At 39.6% G+C, this 18,701-nt stretch overlaps 2 protein-coding genes and 1 pseudogene across 3 annotated transcripts; 2 read left to right on the top strand and 1 right to left on the bottom strand.

Annotated features, from left to right (window-relative positions):
• The first annotated feature begins 6,865 nt into the window (after positions 1-6,865).
• Positions 6,866-9,545, top strand: LOC137740052 (sm-like protein LSM1B). Its single transcript, XM_068479841.2, has 5 exons — positions 6,866-7,469; positions 7,860-7,928; positions 8,019-8,134; positions 8,221-8,283; positions 9,213-9,545. The coding sequence occupies exons 1-5, from the start codon at positions 7,409-7,411 to the stop codon at positions 9,288-9,290; spliced, it is 387 nt and encodes a 128-aa protein (XP_068335942.1). The 5' UTR covers positions 6,866-7,408; the 3' UTR covers positions 9,291-9,545.
• An 877-nt stretch (positions 9,546-10,422) lies between these two features.
• LOC137739267 (uncharacterized) lies at positions 10,423-13,629 on the top strand. Its single transcript, XM_068478821.2, has 5 exons — positions 10,423-10,955; positions 11,216-12,134; positions 12,493-12,588; positions 12,803-12,939; positions 13,197-13,629. The coding sequence occupies exons 1-5, from the start codon at positions 10,756-10,758 to the stop codon at positions 13,366-13,368; spliced, it is 1,524 nt and encodes a 507-aa protein (XP_068334922.2). The 5' UTR covers positions 10,423-10,755; the 3' UTR covers positions 13,369-13,629.
• Positions 13,630-14,529: 900 nt separating this feature from the next.
• On the bottom strand, positions 14,530-17,171 carry LOC137739266 (exocyst complex component EXO70A1 pseudogene; annotated as a pseudogene). Its single transcript, XR_015966425.1, has one exon. The product of XR_015966425.1 is annotated as an exocyst complex component EXO70A1 pseudogene (transcript).
• Between the last annotated feature and the right edge of the window lie 1,530 nt (positions 17,172-18,701).

Genomic DNA, 18,701 nt, shown 5'->3' with positions numbered 1-18,701 from the left:
AAAAAAACTGAACTAAATCTGGTTGGTTCGGTTTTGTTTTTGAGTTTCAAAAATCGAACCAAACCAAAATGTTGTAAAAAACGACGTCGTTTTATATTTAGTACTAAAAACGGCGTGTCGTTCTAAAAGTTTGTATTCGTATTGGTCAACGACGTCGTTTAGTGACTTCAATTTGAAATCCTAAAGCTAAACATCGATCCCTCATTCCCTCACCCCCTATCTGATATTCTCTCTTTCCCAGCCTCCACCGCTTTGCGATCCTTGATCCCTCTGTCTATCTATGTTTGGAGCTGGACCCTCTCATTCCTTCATTCCCTCATCCTCTCATTCCCTCGTCTCTGATCTCTCTGTCTGTTAATGACTTTAATCTGAAACCCTAAAGCTAAACATATATCCCTCATTCATTCCCTCATCCCCCCTATCTAGACCATTTCATCTCCTTCCCAGCCTCCGTCGTTCCATGATCCCTGATCCCTCTGTCTGTCTGTGTCTGGACCATCTCATCTCCCTCTGTCTGTCTAAGTCTCGACCCACGACTTCGTTTGCAAGGTTAGTCTCATGGTAATTTCTCTCATGTTCTACAGATTTTCTTTTCAATTTCATGGGTTTTGCAAATTTTATTTTCAATTTCATGGGTTATGCAGATTTTCTTTTCAATTTCATGGGTTTTGCATATTTTATTTTCAATTTCATGGGTTTTGCATACTTGTGGTGTGTTGATATTTTGCTTTATCTCAATTTCCAGTACCATCTGAAAAACTAGCGAATCCTGGATACCCAATAAAGCACAGGTTGTGATGCATTTTCATTGGGACAATGCGAGATTTTTAAACCTAAATTTTGGCGCAAGATGTGTGCTTGTATAAAATAATTGTTAGAAACAAGGTACAATCTAAGTGTGTGTGGATGAAGGACGTTTGTTGTGCTTTATTCCTTAGTATTGCAGGTGCAAGATGTGTGCTTGTCATTCTGGATCTAAGTGCAGTTTGTATTGCAGGTGTATTGCAGGTGTGCTACCCAATTATTCTTGTCAAACAAAAAATTAGTTTTAGATGCTTTTGCAATTTAGTGATGACCGAACCGTGTCAATGTTCACAGTTCAATCATTACTCATTCAAAACATGTCCTCCAAACCAGTCTGAAAAGGTTAAGATCATAAGAACCGAAAATTGGGAGTCTGAATTTGAATGCTATTGAAGAAGAAGGAAAAAAAAAAAAAAAAAAACGAACCGAAAAAAACCAAAAAAAAATTGAACCAAACCAAAATTTTGGTTCGGTTTTGGTTTTGGCAAAAAAGCAAACCGTTTCTAACCAAACCCAGCCCTACTAAACCGGTCAACCCGACCCGAGAAAAAAAGCCCAGATTCACGACCTAGGATCTGGCCTAGCCCATTTCCTAATTGGTGGAATATTCTCAGAATATTCCTTGTGTTGACTTTTTTGAAATTTTCTCGGAAACCCTTCAAAGCTAATTTCGACGTCCCGAGTCCGTTTTTAACATTCATTTAGTGAAATTCCAAAGATTTAACGTAGTTGACCGGCTTGGCGTCTCGGTTGGCTTTTTGGGGTTGATCGTTGACTTTTCATTGACTTTTACGAAAATTGTCCAGGACCCTTCTTAACGTATTTCGACGCCCTGATCCCAAATTCACCCTCTGCTTTTCCAAATTTAATCATTTTAGTTGAGTTTTACTAACAAGTCCCAGTATTATGCTTAGATGCGATTACTATCGGAGACTCCGGCTTTCTTAGCTCGAAATGATGTGACATGGCAAGTATTTGTGAGCAGGTCTTTTCTTTTTATATAGTATATATATATATATATATATTTATTTAGTTTCCACATATATATATTTAATAATGAATTCTTTACATGATTGCCATAATTAGTTTAATGTTTATAAGAAAGGTTCTTGTCACATCCCGGCCCGGACGGGACCACTTCCCGGACCCAACTCCACCGTAGCACAATATTGTCCGCTTTGGGCCCCGACCACACCTTTACAGTTTTGTTTCTGGGAACTCACATGAGAACTTCCCAATGGGTCACCCATCTTGGGAGTGCTCACATGCGCTACTCACTTAACTTCGGAGTTCCCATGGAACCCGAAGTCAGTGAGCTCCCAAAAGGACTCGTGCTAGGTAGGGATGGGAATATACATACAAGGATCACTCCCCTGGGCGATGTGGGATGTCACAATCCACCCCCCTTAGAGGCCCGACGTCCTCGTTGGCACACCACGACCAGGGTTAGGCTCTAATACCAAATTGTTTATATATTTAATAATGAATTCTCTACATGATTGCCATAATTAGTTTAATGTTTATAAGAAAGGTTCTTGTCACATCCCGGCCCCGGCGGGACCACTTCCCGGACCCGACTCCACTGTAGCATGATATTGTCCGCTTTGGGCCCCGACCACGCCCTCACGGTTTTGTTTCTGGGAACTCACACGAGAACTTCCCAATGGGTCACCCATCTTGGGAGTGCTCACGTGCGCTACTCGCTTAACTTCGGAGTTTCCATGGAACCCGAAACCAGTGAGCTCCCAAAAGGCCTCGTGCTAGGCAGGGATGGGAATATACATATAAGGATCACTTCCCTGGGTGATGTGGGATGTCACAATCCACCCCCTTAGGGGCCCGACGTCCTCGTTGGCACACCACGACCAGGGTTAGGCTCTGATACCAAATTGTTACATCTTGGCCCGGGCGGGACCACTTCCCGGGCCCGACTCCACCGTAGCACGATATTGTCCGCTTTGGGCCCCGACCACGCCCTCACGGTTTTATTTCTGGGAACTCACACGAGAACTTCCCAATGGGTCACCCATCCTGGGAGTGCTCTCGTGCGCTACTCGCTTAACTTCGGAGTTCCCATGGAACCCGAAGCCAGTGAGCTCCTAAAAGGCCTCGTGCTAGGTAGGGATGAGAATATACATACAAGGATCACTCCCCTGGGCAATGTGGGATGTCACAGTTCTAATGTTGAGAACTATGAAATTATTTTAAATCCTGCTGAATGCACATGTATGCGTACTATTATGGGATGCTTTAATTATATTTGCGGTCATGAATAGTGTTATGGTTGACTAGAATTATCGATTACCATTATATGATCATAATTATATTATATGTCCATCGTGTGCTACACTGGTGTTTGTACTCACCTAGGCCAGGGCCAGGCTGCACATGTATGTTCACGTCACACCGTACGTTCACTTTGTCATATAGGCAATTAGGACTCGTATGTGATGCACATAGCACAAGTCTTCACGTGATTGTAGTACTAGAGCGTAAACCATTATTACACCTAATCATGTTCACATCAGAATATCTCTGCATGAACTCGTGTGTCAGCATATGTCGATGAGCACTCAATTTGATATTCGTTTATGCGAGTTGTTGTGAATACCAAATTATTATGTGTTTATTTATGAGATATTGTAAAATGTTGTATGCTTGTGATTTTACGGTTTACGGTAAGTACTTTCATACTATATGTAGTATGTATATTTTGGAAACTATACTTATTTTACAGTGAGGGCTTATTATGTTTTCGAAAAGGTTTTTACAAAGCTTTATTTTTAGGCCCACTCACCCTTGTTTTTCGCCCATCCAGGTTTTAGTAGCCGAGCTTTCATGTCGACAAGGATTCTTAGTAAGTCTTGGTATTAGAGATTACCTTCGATGGTATATTTCTCATTCTACTTTTACTGTACTTTACTTATGCTCTGACATCACGTGTGAAATGGGTTCCTTCCCGCTTATAAGCGCACTCTTACATTTAGGCACTTTTAGGTTTAAATTTATTCACATTTTCCACCTCACTACACTGATGTAATATAAACTAACACACAAATTAAACCCTTTTTAGACAATTGTAGTATACGTAAGTAGGGATCGTTCTAGGCCGAAGATTAGAAGGGATACTAATCAACACAAATTAGACTTAAAAACACAAAGCTAGACTCTAATGACTCAAAACTGACCAGACTGACTCAAAACAGCGCAAAACAAACAAATTGACTCAAAACAGGAACTAAAGGGTGATTTGGATGAATTCTAGACTTAACTTGACTCAAAATACTAACAGGGTACAGGTTTGAATGAATTTTAAAACTAAACTAACACGACACAATGGCAGGGGGTTTGGTTTGGACGAAATTTAAAACTAAAACTAAGTAACTTGCAGAAAACAAACTAATTGATACTAAATTGAGGTGAGCGAATTGGCTAAAAGGCTAGCTACAGGGTCCTTCTCCACACATGACACATATGCAACACAAATCGATCTATTAGGTGAAATTCCCTTATATTTTAGCATCAACTTCATGCATGCAAACTAAGTGGGCCTCCTTAATCAACATACAAGAATAAGTTATCAATCAAACAGATAAGTAAATTGCATTCACGATTTATGAAACAATAACTGGATGTAATCAATTCATATCACACATATGTTCATGGCTTTGAATTCACCTCTAGCTAAAACGAAATTATTTCTACATGTCTATCATAACTAAATAAAAACAATCTAAATTAAACATTGAAATCAAGTAAGGAAAGAAAGAACTCTGAGACACTCCAGCAATGGCAGATTCGGCTCCTCATCCAGATGGCAGAATTGGCTCATCCTCTCCTTCCAAAGCTGCGACACACTTATGTTTATTTCTCTATATTTTTCTCTTTAAAACTCTCCCCAAAGCTGTGGCACAATGATTTCTATATATGCAGACTCACGGCACCAATCCTTGGAAGACAAGGATAGGGCACAGCACAATTCTAGGAGAAAAGGAATTAAATTGTTTTCATGATTTCAAGACTTCTAGAATCAGATATACATTGTTAAAACATGATAAGGACTCCTGAATTCAGATAAAAATGATTTAGAATAGGCTGCTCCTTTTTGCAGCTGGAGATAAGTTTAGAAAATGTTGGATTAAATAGGATAATGTTTGGATAATATGAGATAAGATAAGATAAGACTGGATAAAATATGATAAGGTTGAATAAGATCTCCTTGTTTTCAGCTAATTCCTTGTCTTCCAAGCCTTAATTTAATTCTTCCAGATTTGTAGCACATGTTTAGCATCATTTGTCACCAAAAACGTCCATCCATTATGCTCCATACACATGTTATCCAATCCAAGTCCAAAACTACTCCAAATTGCTCCTTTTGGCCATTTATTGTCATATTCACCAATTGAACCTACAATAATACGAAAATAAACTAAATCACTATAATAAATGGAAATTAACTAAGTAAATGCAAAGAAATAAGATAACAAAGTCGCATAAATATGCTCCTATCATACACTTTATGCCTTCGTCACCTTCTTGGTGTTGGCCAGCACAACTCGATTCGGAGTCCAAATGAACATTTCGGATTATGGTGTGTCACTGACATGGAAAGAATCTTACTGATCTCGCATCTATTGAGCAAAAGAGACAAGGGTATTTTTGTCAAATTGTCAAGTCTCCATGTCAGCATATTCAATCTTTAACTTGACGGAATTAACAAACTTACACCAAAATAAAGCGAATCTTGAGTTTTAAGATGTAAAGTAATAATATTTTGGCTTTTTAGCCAAAATGGTCTCTGAGATTTACATAACTCCTCACTTTGGTCCCTAAGATTTGAAATCAATACAAGCGGTCCCTGAGATTGTCCACCATTAATCATTTTGGTCCTTCCGTGAATAGTCATGTTAAAAAAAGATTAAAATAACAAAACTACCCTCAATTTAATAAACAATAGACCAAAATGATTTGATAAAAATTGAGGGTACTTTTATCATTTTTTTTTAATTTAATGGAGATTTTTCATGGAATGACTAAAATGATTGATGGTGGACAAAGTCAGGGACCAATTCTATCGATTTTAAATCTCAGAGGTCAAAATAACAAGTTATACAAATCTCATGAATCATTTTAGATAAAAAGCCAAATTTTTTTGTTTCAAATAGTAAAGTGGACTTGAAGTTCGGTTGAAAGTAGGGGTGGGCACTAGAAACTAAAAACCGAAACCGAAACCGAAACACGAATCAAATCAAACCTCACCGAACACTTCAGTTTTGCGGTTTGAAACTGAACCGCATTGTAGGAAATGATTTGGTTTTGGTTTTGATTTTTGAAAACTACATCGGAACCGAAACTGCATTTCATGTTTTAATTAGTTATTTGTTAGACTTCATACATTAAACTCCATACATTTAATATGTACATGTCATAATAATGATTATTTTTTCCAGGTTATATCCCTCATCAAGTTTGGCATCTCAATGTTTCTTTACAGGAAAAGATAAAAAATTTATTACCAGTAAAAGCAACTAAGAACCCTAATTTTCAATTTACAGCCTATATAATAGACTAATCAGAAATGCAAATGAAAACTCAAAAAGAAACAATGATCATCAAATAAGAGTAGTCACACAAAGAAAGATACAAACACCGAATATATAATCAAGTAATAAGTCGCAGCACTCCATTTGGGTGCTTTTTCTTGCTCACAGAGTCTATCATCTATGCAATTAGCTAGCTAGAGTAAAGAAAAGAATTCTCGTGTGGGCTGGTTAATTAATGTATTGTGTGGAAAATGAGACTGTGTTATGTGTAGATAAATATAAATTTTATATTGTATATTTTTTCTCAAAAATCAAATCGAAACCGTTTGAAATCGTATCGAACCGAACCAAAAGATTTGGTTTCATTTTTATATGGTTTCAAAACCGCACCGAACCACACCGTAAAAAATTACAATTTCAATTGTGATTTTACTCAAAATCGCATCGAACCAAACCGTGTCTACCCTAGATGAATGGCCATCTCAAAAAATAAGCCAAACCCAAAATAAAAACCAACAGGGGAATTACCAACACATTCCTAATACAGGTTGCCTAACTTCCATCCCACCACCATGTCACTCTCCAAAGTCCAAACCCTAGACTTGTGATTCTCCCCTAACAAATAAAATCACCCTTTGCCTCAATTACTCTGCATTTTCTCGCACTTCCCTCGAACCCCTTCTCTTTTTCTCAGCTCAATCCCCCCTCTCAAAATTTTCTGGGCCGATTGGATCTGAGTATTTTTTATTAAAACTCTATCCAGTCCCACCAATCCGGAAGAGAGGCCTCCAATCCTCTGACTCTCCTCAAATTCTAAGGTTTTTGGATCTGAAAAGGCTAGGATTTTCTTGCTCAGTTCGTTAAAGTTTCGGTCTTTTGTTCGAATTTCTGGTTCTCGGATTAGGAGTCGTTATTTTGGGGGAAAATTGAAGGGTTTTGGGAAGGCATCGGAGAAAAGGCTCAGCTGCCAATGCCATTGTTGGTTTGGAAATTGGTGAATTTTTCGGTGATTTTTGAGAAACCGAAAAAGTTTGAGTTTTTGAAGTTGAGAAGAAGCACCAATGTCTTGGGCAGGCCCAGAAGATGTCTACCTTTCCACTTCTCTTGCTAGCTACCTTGACAGTATGCTTTCCCTCTCTCTGATTTATACTTTTCTTCTGGGGTTATAATTTTTTATTAGTTGTATGAAGTTAATGGTATTTCTTTCTAGTTTCTAGTTGGTTTTACTAATTGTGATCTGACATGGTTGAAAGATTTGTTCTTTTTACCATTTGGGTTTTTCTTCTGGTATTTGTTGCTTAAATTCAGATTGGTTTACAGGTAGGGTCCTGCTGAAAAATTGTTTTCTTGTATTGAAGTTTAGCTGTTTGAGTATTCCTTTAAATCCCGGTTTCAATGTCGATTTTGAGTTGAGTACTAGTGAAAAGATTCTGGAGTTTAGCAATGGTGGGTCAACCAATCATTTTTTCACTGTTAAGGTGTGGTGATCTAATGCTGTTATTCATGTTGCAGAGAAGCTTCTTGTGCTGCTCCGTGATGGTCGAAAACTTTTGGGGATACTTCGGTCTTTTGATCAATTCGGTACTAACATTATCTTCTCTGTTGTTTGAGGCCAAATTATACTGTAACTTTAATGAAGATTCTGAAGTAATAGTTATTTCTGATTTGTAGCCAATGCCGTTCTCGAGGGTGCATGTGAGAGAGTCATTGTTGGGGATCTTTACTGTGACATCCCCTTGGGTCTTTACGTCATCCGTGGGGAGAATGTTGTTCTAATTGGCGAGCTGGTATGGTACATTATTAGTTGCTTTGTCATCTATAACTCAAAATATGCATCATTGAATAATGTTTATATCCGCACTTGATGTTTTAGGATTCGGAAAGGGAGGAACTTCCACCACACATGACTCGTGTTTCAGCTGCGGAAATTAAAAGGGTAAGTGTTGCCAGCTCGATAATCTTTATAAACGGTGTGTTGATATAAACTACCTCACTCTCTTCCTTTTTCCTTATTATCTGTATTGGTCTTCAATTGTTGAAGTTGATAGCTCTAGTGTTAAGGTATGTTTATGAAGTTGGAAAGCTGTATGGTTTTAAAACACTGGTTTTGACATAGATATTAAGAAGATTTGAGACTAAAATCCTCGATGGAAATTAGTAGGTGAATGGTGCAGTTTTGAAGCAAATAGTTGAGCACATTTAGGAAAGGACTTATGGGATGATTGAACCACTCGATTTAGTTACGCCTTAAGCATTATGTTCTGAAGGTACGCATACTATGAGAGGCGGGTTGGTGCCACTTGTTCTATCTTTATTAAAGTACACATAAAAAGCAAAGATCGTGCACGTGCAGAAGTATGAGTGGAATCTCCAACTGTGCTAGAGCAGGGCTTGGTGACTATCACCCCAAATATTTTTTGTGAAGAGTTTCCGTTGGTAGGTGGAATTCTAAAGACCATTGAGGTCTAATCCCTTTTTTCAAAATGATTTTTGGAAAAATGTTTCCCGCTTTCCTTTTTTTGGTTAATGTATATGGAATCACTAATTGTTTCTAGTTCAACCAAAACTGGGGTCAAGTAAATTTTTGAACGTAGAGGCCGAATTTCTTGAACGGGTTGGTTCTCGCGTGAGTCTGAATTAGGGGGGCTTTCCTGATGGTGGGGCACAGCAACTGTGGCTTAATTTCTCTCAAGATTATATGTAAATTGAAAGACTGTCTTTTCGTTTTCGGTTGACATCTTTGTCAGTTTTTTCTGACAGTGTTTTTGTGATTTTTGGGTCTGCTTTGTTTGTTATATTTGGACGCAGTTTGCTTTATTACTTTAACGGAAACCTGTATTGATGATTAGCTTTGTAATTATGCAGGCACAGAAAGCAGAAAGAGAAGCTTCTGATCTTAAAGGTACAATGAGAAAAAGAATGGAGTTCCTAGATATGGATTAAACGAGTCGCTTGCCCGCCCGCAAATATTATAGCGGCTGCGATTCATTCTCTTCTTCCTCCTGTAGTTGGCCGATGTTCATAGATGGTAGATGTCAAATCTTCGAAAATTAGAATTTCAATTCCGTAATATTTGGCTAAATTAGTAGAAGTGTCCCTTTGCTTTAAAAGCTTCATTTTTTTTGTGGATTCAAAAGTTCTAGGGAACACTGATAGTTTGTTCATAGACCTTTTGACGAAATAAAGAACATCAAAGAAGTATAGTGGAAAGCAGGAATATTTGTCTGTTGAGATTGCTCGTGTTTTCGGCCTGGACCCTTTACAGATTGATCACTAAATAGAGACTCAATCTAGTTGCTTTATGGTCCAGGCCGCGTACACTTGCAATTTCATCGTCGAATTGAGAATTATCTGACACCTAAGTATGGCAAGAATATATGATAAACTTTTTTGGGGTAGTAATAGCCGATTCTCTTTTACAGTAACGCATGATTCGTTTTTGCTATTTCACCATCCTTCCACACTTTTATAATGTTCATATGGAGCTTTTTCAATTTCGTCGATAGTTGATGGTAGAGTCCAGTTTTATTAATGAGAAAACTAATCACCGCCACATTTACTTTCACGGCATCATCACGTAACTGCCCACACACATTAATCGTATTAGCGGATGCCCACACACATTGTATGAAAACGAGCACATGTTTGGAGCTCTCAACTCGAGTTCGAATGCTGTCCTTAGGGCCACTAATTTCGTCTTTGCGTACCTCTCGACTCAGTAGACAAAAAGTACATTGTCATCTCATGTGTAACTAATAATAATTTAAACTACATATTAATAAAATCTTCTTCGTCAATCAAAAGATGGTAAAAATATATTTTTGTCTTCTATCATAATAAAAAACTTAAGGACATCAACGTAATTTCACAAAACAAAATCTTGCTATTTTTTTTGTTTAAGCCTAATTTTCTCATCTCTAATTTAAAAAATTGAGAGGAAAAAAAAAACAAATAAACCTATCTCCCCACTCTCACGTTATATTTCTCACTCTCTTGATCTCTTCTTTTATTTTAAGAATAAAAATAAAAAATTTCACACTGGACATATACTAGTAATAATAATAATCACACTCTCACCGACGTTTGTGCTGACTAACCGGCACTAAACCCACTCAGATGAAAACCACCCCATACGTGCATTCCACACGAAACTCTCTCCACCCAAAACGTTAAAACACTAATTAATTAATTAAACATACTTAACATGATCCCAGCAGCTCCTAAGTTGAATTAGCACACACGACACAGAGAGAGAGAGAGAGAGAGAGAGAGAGAGAGAGTGAGTATACAAAAACAGATCCGATTTCATTTCACAGACCACACAGAGAGAAGCTTCCACTTCCTTCTCCTCGAGGTCTCTCAGATTCGACATTTTGTAGAATTGGGAATTTAGGGATTTGAATTTATAATGTGGTGCTCTCCAGCTCCTGCTCTCCTTGCGTTTCTGCTCTGCTTTTTGAGCGCGGAGGCATCGGTCCACAAATACGCCGCTGAGAGATTCGCCACCAAAGGCAGCGCCTTCGTCGTCCACGGCGGCAGCGAGGGAATTTACTCTTCTGCCCCTGCTCAGTCCGCCTCCGACTCAGTCAACGGCGACTCTTTCATACGGTAAAGTAAATCATAGAATTCCATTTCCCCATTTCACTCTCTTTGCTTCTCCAGTTTTAACTTGCAATTGGCTAAGATCTGATGCACAATTGAGTTCGTTTGAGTATTTGATTTATTGGGTTCGTAAATTGCTTGTTTAGTAAAAAGTCAGCAGCTTTTTTACTGGGACTATTCCAAGTGATTAACCCAATTCATGTGTTATTGTTGCACCCTGTTTGTACAAAACCGTTATCTGATTTGCTATTGTAATTTGAAACCAGCTTCGAAAGGGTTACGTTTCGGAGGAGCAGAGAATCTGCAAACCTGAGCTCATGGCCAGTCCATGCCATTGTTTTTGAGGTGGAAGATAGAGAGACCATTGGGGGTTCAGCTTATGGTGGTCAAAGAGCAGTATGTTGCTCAGGGGATCTGGCGAAATTGGGGGTGTGTGCACAAGGAGAGATCATTCACCGCCAGTCGACTGAGAATCCAGGTTGGCCCCAGGTTTTTGGTGTCTCATTTGAAGAATATGAGGAAGTTGCTACATTGCCGTCCAAATCCATACCAATTACGAAAACCGGGATGTACAATTTGTATTTTATTCATTGTGATCTGAGTATTAAGGATGTGGTTGTGGAGGGGAAAACTATATGGAAAAATCCTACTGGGTATTTACCTGGTAGAATGGCTCCTTTTATGAGTTTCTATGGGTTTATGTCCTTTGCCTTTGTCATAGTCGGGATCGGTTGGTTCTCACAGTATGCAAGATTCTGGAGAGAAGTTTTCCCGTTGCAGAACTGCATCACTCTGGTAATAACACTCGGTATGTTTGAGATGGCTTTGTGGTATTTTGAGTATGCTGAATTCAACGAGACAGGCATCAGGCCAACTGGGATAACTGTATGGGCTGTTACCTTTGGGACAGTCAAGCGCACGGTAGCACGTGTGATACTTTTAATGGTCTCTATGGGCTATGGTGTTGTGAGGCCTTCCCTTGGTGGGCTTACATCAAAGGTGATTTTGCTCGGACTGACCTTCTTCCTAGCATCTGAGGTTCTTGAGATGGTAGAAAATGTCGGTGCAGTAAGTGATCTTTCTGGGAAGGCAAGATTGTTCTTGGTTCTTCCTGTGGCAGTATTGGATGCGTTCTTCATTCTTTGGATATTTACTTCCCTCTCTGCAACTTTGAAAAAGCTTCAGGTACCTTAATTTTCATTCCAATGATATCAGTGAATTATTAGTTTTTCAAATATAATCTGTTCAACTTATGTTTTCCGTTTCACCAAAATGAAAGAATAAAGGTGCTTGAAGTTGAATCTATGGGCAATATGAGAACCAACCTTTACTATTCATCTATAGATGTGGTATATGCCGGCTACATCATACATGTACTTGATTGTAATTTACCCAATCATCGCCCTCAGGTCTTAATAGTTGATCCTGTAACTTTCATGTTTGTGCTTATGAAGGGATTAAGCGTGCTGCGTATTGTGAATCGAAGAGCTTTAACGTACAGCTACCTTGTTGATTACTTTTTCTTGCTTTTGTTTTGTGACAGGCTAGGCGAATGATGGTTAAACTAGACATTTACAGGAAGTTTACCAATGCGTTGGCAGTAACTGTCATTGTGTCCGTGGGTTGGATATGCTATGAGGTAATCCTTTAACCTACATCCATGCCCTTTCCTAGGAAGAGAGAAAAGTATAAAGTTTTTGTGATTTGGTGGTGGATTTAACATGGTCAGGATAATTTTTACTTGCGCAAAATGATTTGCGTCTGTTGAATCCATTCACACGCAACTTTCTTTGTTTTAAATTTGTTTCATTCAGTTATTACATGTTTGATATTTTTCAACATTGTACCTGCAGCTGTATTTCAAGTCAAATGATGTTTACAATGAGCAGTGGCAGAACGCATGGATCGTCCCTGCCTTCTGGCAAGTTTTATCTTTCTCTCTCCTATGTGTCATCTGCATTCTTTGGACGCCATCGCAGACCTCAACAAGGTAAAATACATGGCTTCCATGATTCTTCTTCGTTCATCCTAACGTTCAAAACTTTGTTCGTGTTTAACATGCCACATGGGACGTTTCCCATAATTTACTTGAAAACTCTCGAATCCTTAGGTTGGTACATGAATTATCTCTTTTATTAACTGCCATCCCAATCACATGTCGGTGGTGTTTCAACACTATTGAACGCGTCCTTGGTCCTTGTTTTATCTAATGACCGTATCCCCACACTATTTTCCTTTTTTGACAAGATATGCGTACTCTGGAGATAGCGAAGAGTTTGACAAGGACGACACGACTTTGACACTCATAAAACCGGCCCTAACGCCTGTTAAGGATGCTGGTAGTGCGCTGGAGACTAGACCGGTGAAGAGCAGCAATGGGGCCTCAAATGGCGACGATGAAGAAGACAAGATAGAGTAAAAACAGAACCCAGCTGGAATATTTGTTGACATTGCAACAATTTCCAGCTGCTCGGGAACACATGTTAAACGGAGGAGCACGGATCATGGCATAGAAATTTGTATGTTGAGATTATAAAATTAGTTCGGGTAATTTAATGTTTGCATCTTAGTCCTTAATGTATTTGTTCAATTGGTTCCTGAATTTTCTCACGAGTAGAAGAAAGGTGGGTAAAGGAGATTTGTTGTGTTTCTTTGTGATAATATCATTGGCGGTTTGCAAGTGGTCGATTGTTCTGATGATTGTAGCTTTCGACTCATTGTGTTCTGCGTTCAAACTCTCTTTCCTTTCCCAATGTAACTTTAAATAATAGTATCGCTTGTATTCAAAAGTAGAAATTTCATTGGCGGTTCACATATTTATTCAGTGCTTTCCCTCGGTTTGAGTTCAGGGCTAAATCGGCATTATGCTTGCGGAGAGATTTTTCAGTATGATCGGTACATAAGATAGTACATCACGTGTCACTGTACAAATAGGAGAATATATGTGTTAAAAAGTTAATAACTTAAAAAATAAAATTTTCCACCACTTCTATTAATACACGTGGTGTACCACTTGTGTTTCCGTCGTAACTAAAAATTTCTCATGCTTGCGAGGTAGTACGCAAATTTAGTCGAAGATATTTTACTTTCGAGCAACGAAAGAAGCAAAATCACCGGTTAATCTTGTGCACATGGTTTTCAGGTGTTTGCGTAATTGGCAGCTGTTTCAACAACGGGAAGAGCAACATCGCTGTACTAAGAGCTAGTTGCTATACTAAACCAATATCGTTACACTTTCCGTTATAAAATCACCCTATACAAACTTCGCTACGTTCATGGAGTGAAATTCAATCTGTAATTATCAGTTTAGTAAGATACAGAAAACTATCAAGTGTAGTTATCAGCATATTACATAAGAAACAAAACCAATACAACAAAAGTTGAGTCGTTTAACGTACCGAAAACCGAAAGAGAGATGGCATAGGCACCTTAACCTGAAAACCGAAAGGGATAGAGGGACCAAGTAACTGTATGTAAAATACGCATTATTCCCGACGTGCCAATAACCTTCAAATGATTTTTCGGTTGAAATTTATGCGTATGCAGAGTGACGGCGAATATTTATACAAACAACTTTCAGTTAACATAAAACTAACTCATTCATTTCTAGAAAAGTTATAAATCTGAAGTGTGTTTCGGAAATCTGCCTCATCAAAAGCTAAAATATATGACATGGTATACAAGTAACCTGGAGCTACTACTATAAGCGGCTTCTTGATATTAAAACAAAAAATGGAACAACACACATGCACAACAATTCGAATATGAACAAATGAAAAAAATCTAGATCGTGGTAGTAATAATAAATAACATGCTTACAGGGCAGAAGCATTCGGGCGTGTAGACTTGGCTGCTCTGTAGAGCTACAATCGAGATCTTCGTAAAACAATCTGACCTCCCCCAATCAACAGAATATTGAACTATGTAGGATTTTTAATGAAATGGAAGGCTCAATGAATCCCAGACTGACCAGCACCATCATCACCCAAACACTCCCCAAAAAATTCAAAGAATGTGTCCTAGTTTCTAAACTTGCAAAACTTAACTTCAATTTGATCACATTCACTGAGATCTCCTCCTCAAGTGCTGGGATACCGAGTACCCCTCAAAGAAATCCAATACAGCGGTCTCCAAATCCTCGGTCGAATACTTGATGTAGTTTTCCGGATGCTTCCCACTTTCTATATGGCTCCTGAACCGCCCAAGGAACGACCTGTATGCTGGGATCAACTTCTCTGATATAGATATCCGTAGCTCCTCCCTAAGCTGAGTATCCGGTATCAACCAAGTAGCTTGGGTCCTATGAACCTCCTCAAACATAGCATTGAAGGACTTGAACCTCTCTCTCAAAGCACTCTTTGACACCCCGGAAGAAAAACTCCCGCTAACATGTAACCCTTCATCTCTCAAACAATACAACACACCTACCCAAGTAGCTCTCTGGTAACTAGTAGCTGCCTGGCGGAACTTCCCGGTCAACCTCCTCAAGTAATCGTCTCCAATCATTTCCCGCAATTCCGGAGACCCTTTCACCTTTTGAACAATGTAATGAACATTGTTCATCATGAACAAGTGAGCTATTGAAGCATCCTTATAGTGCTTAGACTTGCCATCCAAATTAAATTGCAAAATCACAATAATCCAAATCAAATGCAGAGCCAGAGGGGTCTTCTCCTCCAACTCGGCGAACTCCATATCCGGAGTCGTGGGATCGCCGGAGTACCGCGACCCCGTGGAGGGCTTCGACACAATAAGCTCATGCAAAGTCTGCTTATAATCCGATATCAAACTGATGTAATTCATCACATACCGAGTCAATGGATGAATTGTTCCGCCGGGGACGGGAACCCTAGACGGTTCGCGAAGTACGGCGTTCTCAAACTCAGATAGAATTCCCCTCGCTGCCTCCGCCAGCCTCGACAAGATCTCCACCGCCTGAATCCGAATCGACTCCGACGATTTCGATTCGAAAACCGATTCGATGTCTGGCATCAAGTCCATCAGAGCATCGTGCAAGTCGAGAATCTTGAAGAGCTTCTCGGGCGACCTCCGGCTGATGCTGATGGCCTCGGCGAAGTTGAAGAGCTGAATCGCGGGGCCCTTGACTGTCTCCATAAAGCAAGCGTCGTCAATGGCGGTGCCGATGCCATTGAAGATTTGCTCGCAGAGCTTCTTTTCGGAGGCGAAGACGGTCCTCACGCAGGCCTTGGCGGCGCGTATCCACCGTCGGATCTTGGTTTCCAGCTGCTCCCACGGCAGCCTCTGAACGTCTCCGATGCTCAGCTTCTCAATCCCCAGCTTCCGGAAACTCGAGTCCACCGCCCCCTTCCTGACGCCGCCGTAGACCTGAATACACTCGCGGAGGTAGCCGGCCGCAATCATCCGCTCAGCGATGTTGCGGAGATCGAATACCGCATCGGAGGGGATGAGATCGAGCTCGCGGATGCTGCTGGCGGACCGGTAGCTGCTAGTGTTCGACGAATCGCCGCGCTGGAGAAGCTCGTCGACGTCACCGGCATAGACGGAGGAGGCCTTAGGTGTGGTCAAACCGCCGTCGTCTTCAGCCGAGTAATCCTCGAACTCGGAGCTCGAATCAGCGACGCAGGAGTGAGTTGACGAGCTCGGATCGGCGGAGGAAAGCGAGTCAGGCTCGATGGGAGTGGTGTGGTTGAGGAGGATGTTGCGGAACTCGTCCTCCAACCGAGCCATGGCGATCTGGATGGCAGAGTTGAGCTTGGACTGTTCGCCCTCTGAAGCAAGCGTGGCTGAGGACAGAGAGCGTTGGATTTCATCGACGGCCTGTAAGTAGCGATCGATTTCGTCGCGCTGGCCGTCGAATATCATTCGCTCTCGGGCCTCCTCGGAAGCCGTGGAGTCCCAGACGAGAATAATATTCTCCGCCGCGTCTAGCTCTTGAAGCATAGGCGGCGGCGGTGGAGATTCCATGAAATGAAACGCAGAATTTCGAGCTTACGGCGGCGGCGGTGATGGTGTGGTGGGGTGGGGTGTTGTGGTGGTGATGAGTGGGGAATTGAAATTTTGGGGGAACGAATGGGGAAGTTGAGGGAAATAGGATGGTCCTTCAAAAAAGGCAGCTGTGGGATTTTGTTAAATTTCTGGTTTGAAGATTTTTGACAGTTTGGACTTTTCCTTACTTCGAGTAGCATGACTGTCCGAAACACTAGGGGAATTCTTTTGCCGCCGGTGTTTTACTCATAAAGGTGAATTTATGCTGTGAGTCGAGAGACACTAGCACATATCATTGTATTATTGATTCAGAACGTTTGAATAGTATTTGTTAAGGCTTCAAAAAGATGTGTATGTTAATTTTTATTTATTTATTTATACATGTTTAGTGTGATGATCACAAATTTTAGTTACGGTTGGTTGAGCGTAAATAGACTGCACTCATTACGAGTAGTAGATATGCACGGGCTCAGTGAACCCCTCTATATGAATCTACAGTCAGAAATCATTCTACATGTGACTAATCATGGTATTTTCCTTTCTAGTACTGTTATAACTCAGGATCGGCGTGAATCCTAGCTGTACCATGAAGATGTACAACACATGATTAATCTTTTTTATTCTATTGTCAAATTATTAAATTGTTGAACGAGTACTACACTCTACTAATGTTCATCTTCAATTCCAAGTGAGAAAATTTAAGTTTGAAAATGGTAAATAACAAGTTTGATGTCATATTTTCCATTATGTAATCCTCCTCCCAACTATTATTGCAAAACATCATTATATTATAAAAGAAAATTGGAAATTTGAGAAATGTTTGTGTACGGCAAACGCATAGGGGAACACGAGAAGGTTACCGCTTAGACGTTACCCAAGAGAACAAGATAGAAAGAGTGAAGAAGAATGAAAGGAAAACGGATGACAACATATAGACTTTGATTGGGGTTGAATTTTGACCATTCCATTCAAACTCTAAGCAATCAAACACGAATATTACTCTTCCGTCTTCAACGTACATATACTGACGGCCGTGTACTTGCTTCTTCTTCCAAGGCATGCGAGAGTTTTTGAATAAATTGTCCCAATAATTCACAACACACAAACGAACTTGGTACTCTAAAGGAAATTTGGAAAGTGACATTTTTGTTGAATCAAAGTGAGGTTTTAGCCTTTTATTTACTCATTTAGAAATCATCATATCTTGTAAGTGTCTTATTAGTTAGGGTTTTTGTTTTTCTACTCACTACGTCTTGGATTCAATCTCTCTCCTCTCTCCCTTAGTGTTTTTGGACTAGTTAGTAATACAATAAAATAAAATAAATAAATCAGCACATCTTGACTCAGATAAATTGGTCAAAGCAATGTGGCCCTTTGCACCCAAAGTTTGAATCACTCTTGTATTAATAGAAGAATTAATGTAGAATATTGTTTGCATTAAAAAATTATTGAAAAAGAATCGAAAGACAGTCAAACTATACAATAGAGAAACATTTGAAAAACATGAAGAATGAAAGTACCAAGAAGCGAAGCGTCAATCTAGACTAATTCTTTCTCAGTTACATGTTAATTACCAATTAATATGATAATTTCTTTTTTTTTAATACATATGATATTATCTACACGGGTGGGGGAGTGATTTAAGTCTCACATTGGGCTGACCATAGTAATTTGATTCTAATTCAAATTTCAGACCTCTTATTTATAAATAAAGAAAAATATCATTAGATCGTAACATTAAATAACTAATGTGGCAATTTCTTATTTGTTATAAATAAACAAGGT

This window comes from Pyrus communis, chromosome 9, assembly GCF_041283825.1.
Source record: "Pyrus communis isolate YQ-2024b chromosome 9, ASM4128382v1, whole genome shotgun sequence".
Classification (NCBI taxonomy): Eukaryota; Viridiplantae; Streptophyta; class Magnoliopsida; order Rosales; family Rosaceae; genus Pyrus; species Pyrus communis.
The sequence above is the reverse complement of the archived record's forward strand: the minus strand, read 5'-3'. Positions and strand labels throughout refer to the sequence as shown.

What these genes read in the sequence shown, in the direction of transcription:
- LOC137740052 (XM_068479841.2), top strand. Translation starts at nt 7,409, where the DNA reads ATGTCTTGGGCAGGCCCAGAAGATGTCTACCTTTCCACTTCTCTTGCT. An exon ending in TCTTGCTAGCTACCTTGACA is followed by an intron (nt 7,470 to 7,859) that starts GTATGCTTTCCC and finishes TTCATGTTGCAG; the next exon opens with AGAAGCTTCTTGTGCTGCTC. An exon ending in CAGCTGCGGAAATTAAAAGG is followed by an intron (nt 8,284 to 9,212) that starts GTAAGTGTTGCC and finishes GTAATTATGCAG; the next exon opens with GCACAGAAAGCAGAAAGAGA.
- LOC137739267 (XM_068478821.2), top strand. Translation starts at nt 10,756, where the DNA reads ATGTGGTGCTCTCCAGCTCCTGCTCTCCTTGCGTTTCTGCTCTGCTTT. An exon ending in CAACTTTGAAAAAGCTTCAG is followed by an intron (nt 12,135 to 12,492) that starts GTACCTTAATTT and finishes GTTTTGTGACAG; the next exon opens with GCTAGGCGAATGATGGTTAA. An exon ending in CCATCGCAGACCTCAACAAG is followed by an intron (nt 12,940 to 13,196) that starts GTAAAATACATG and finishes TTTTTTGACAAG; the next exon opens with ATATGCGTACTCTGGAGATA.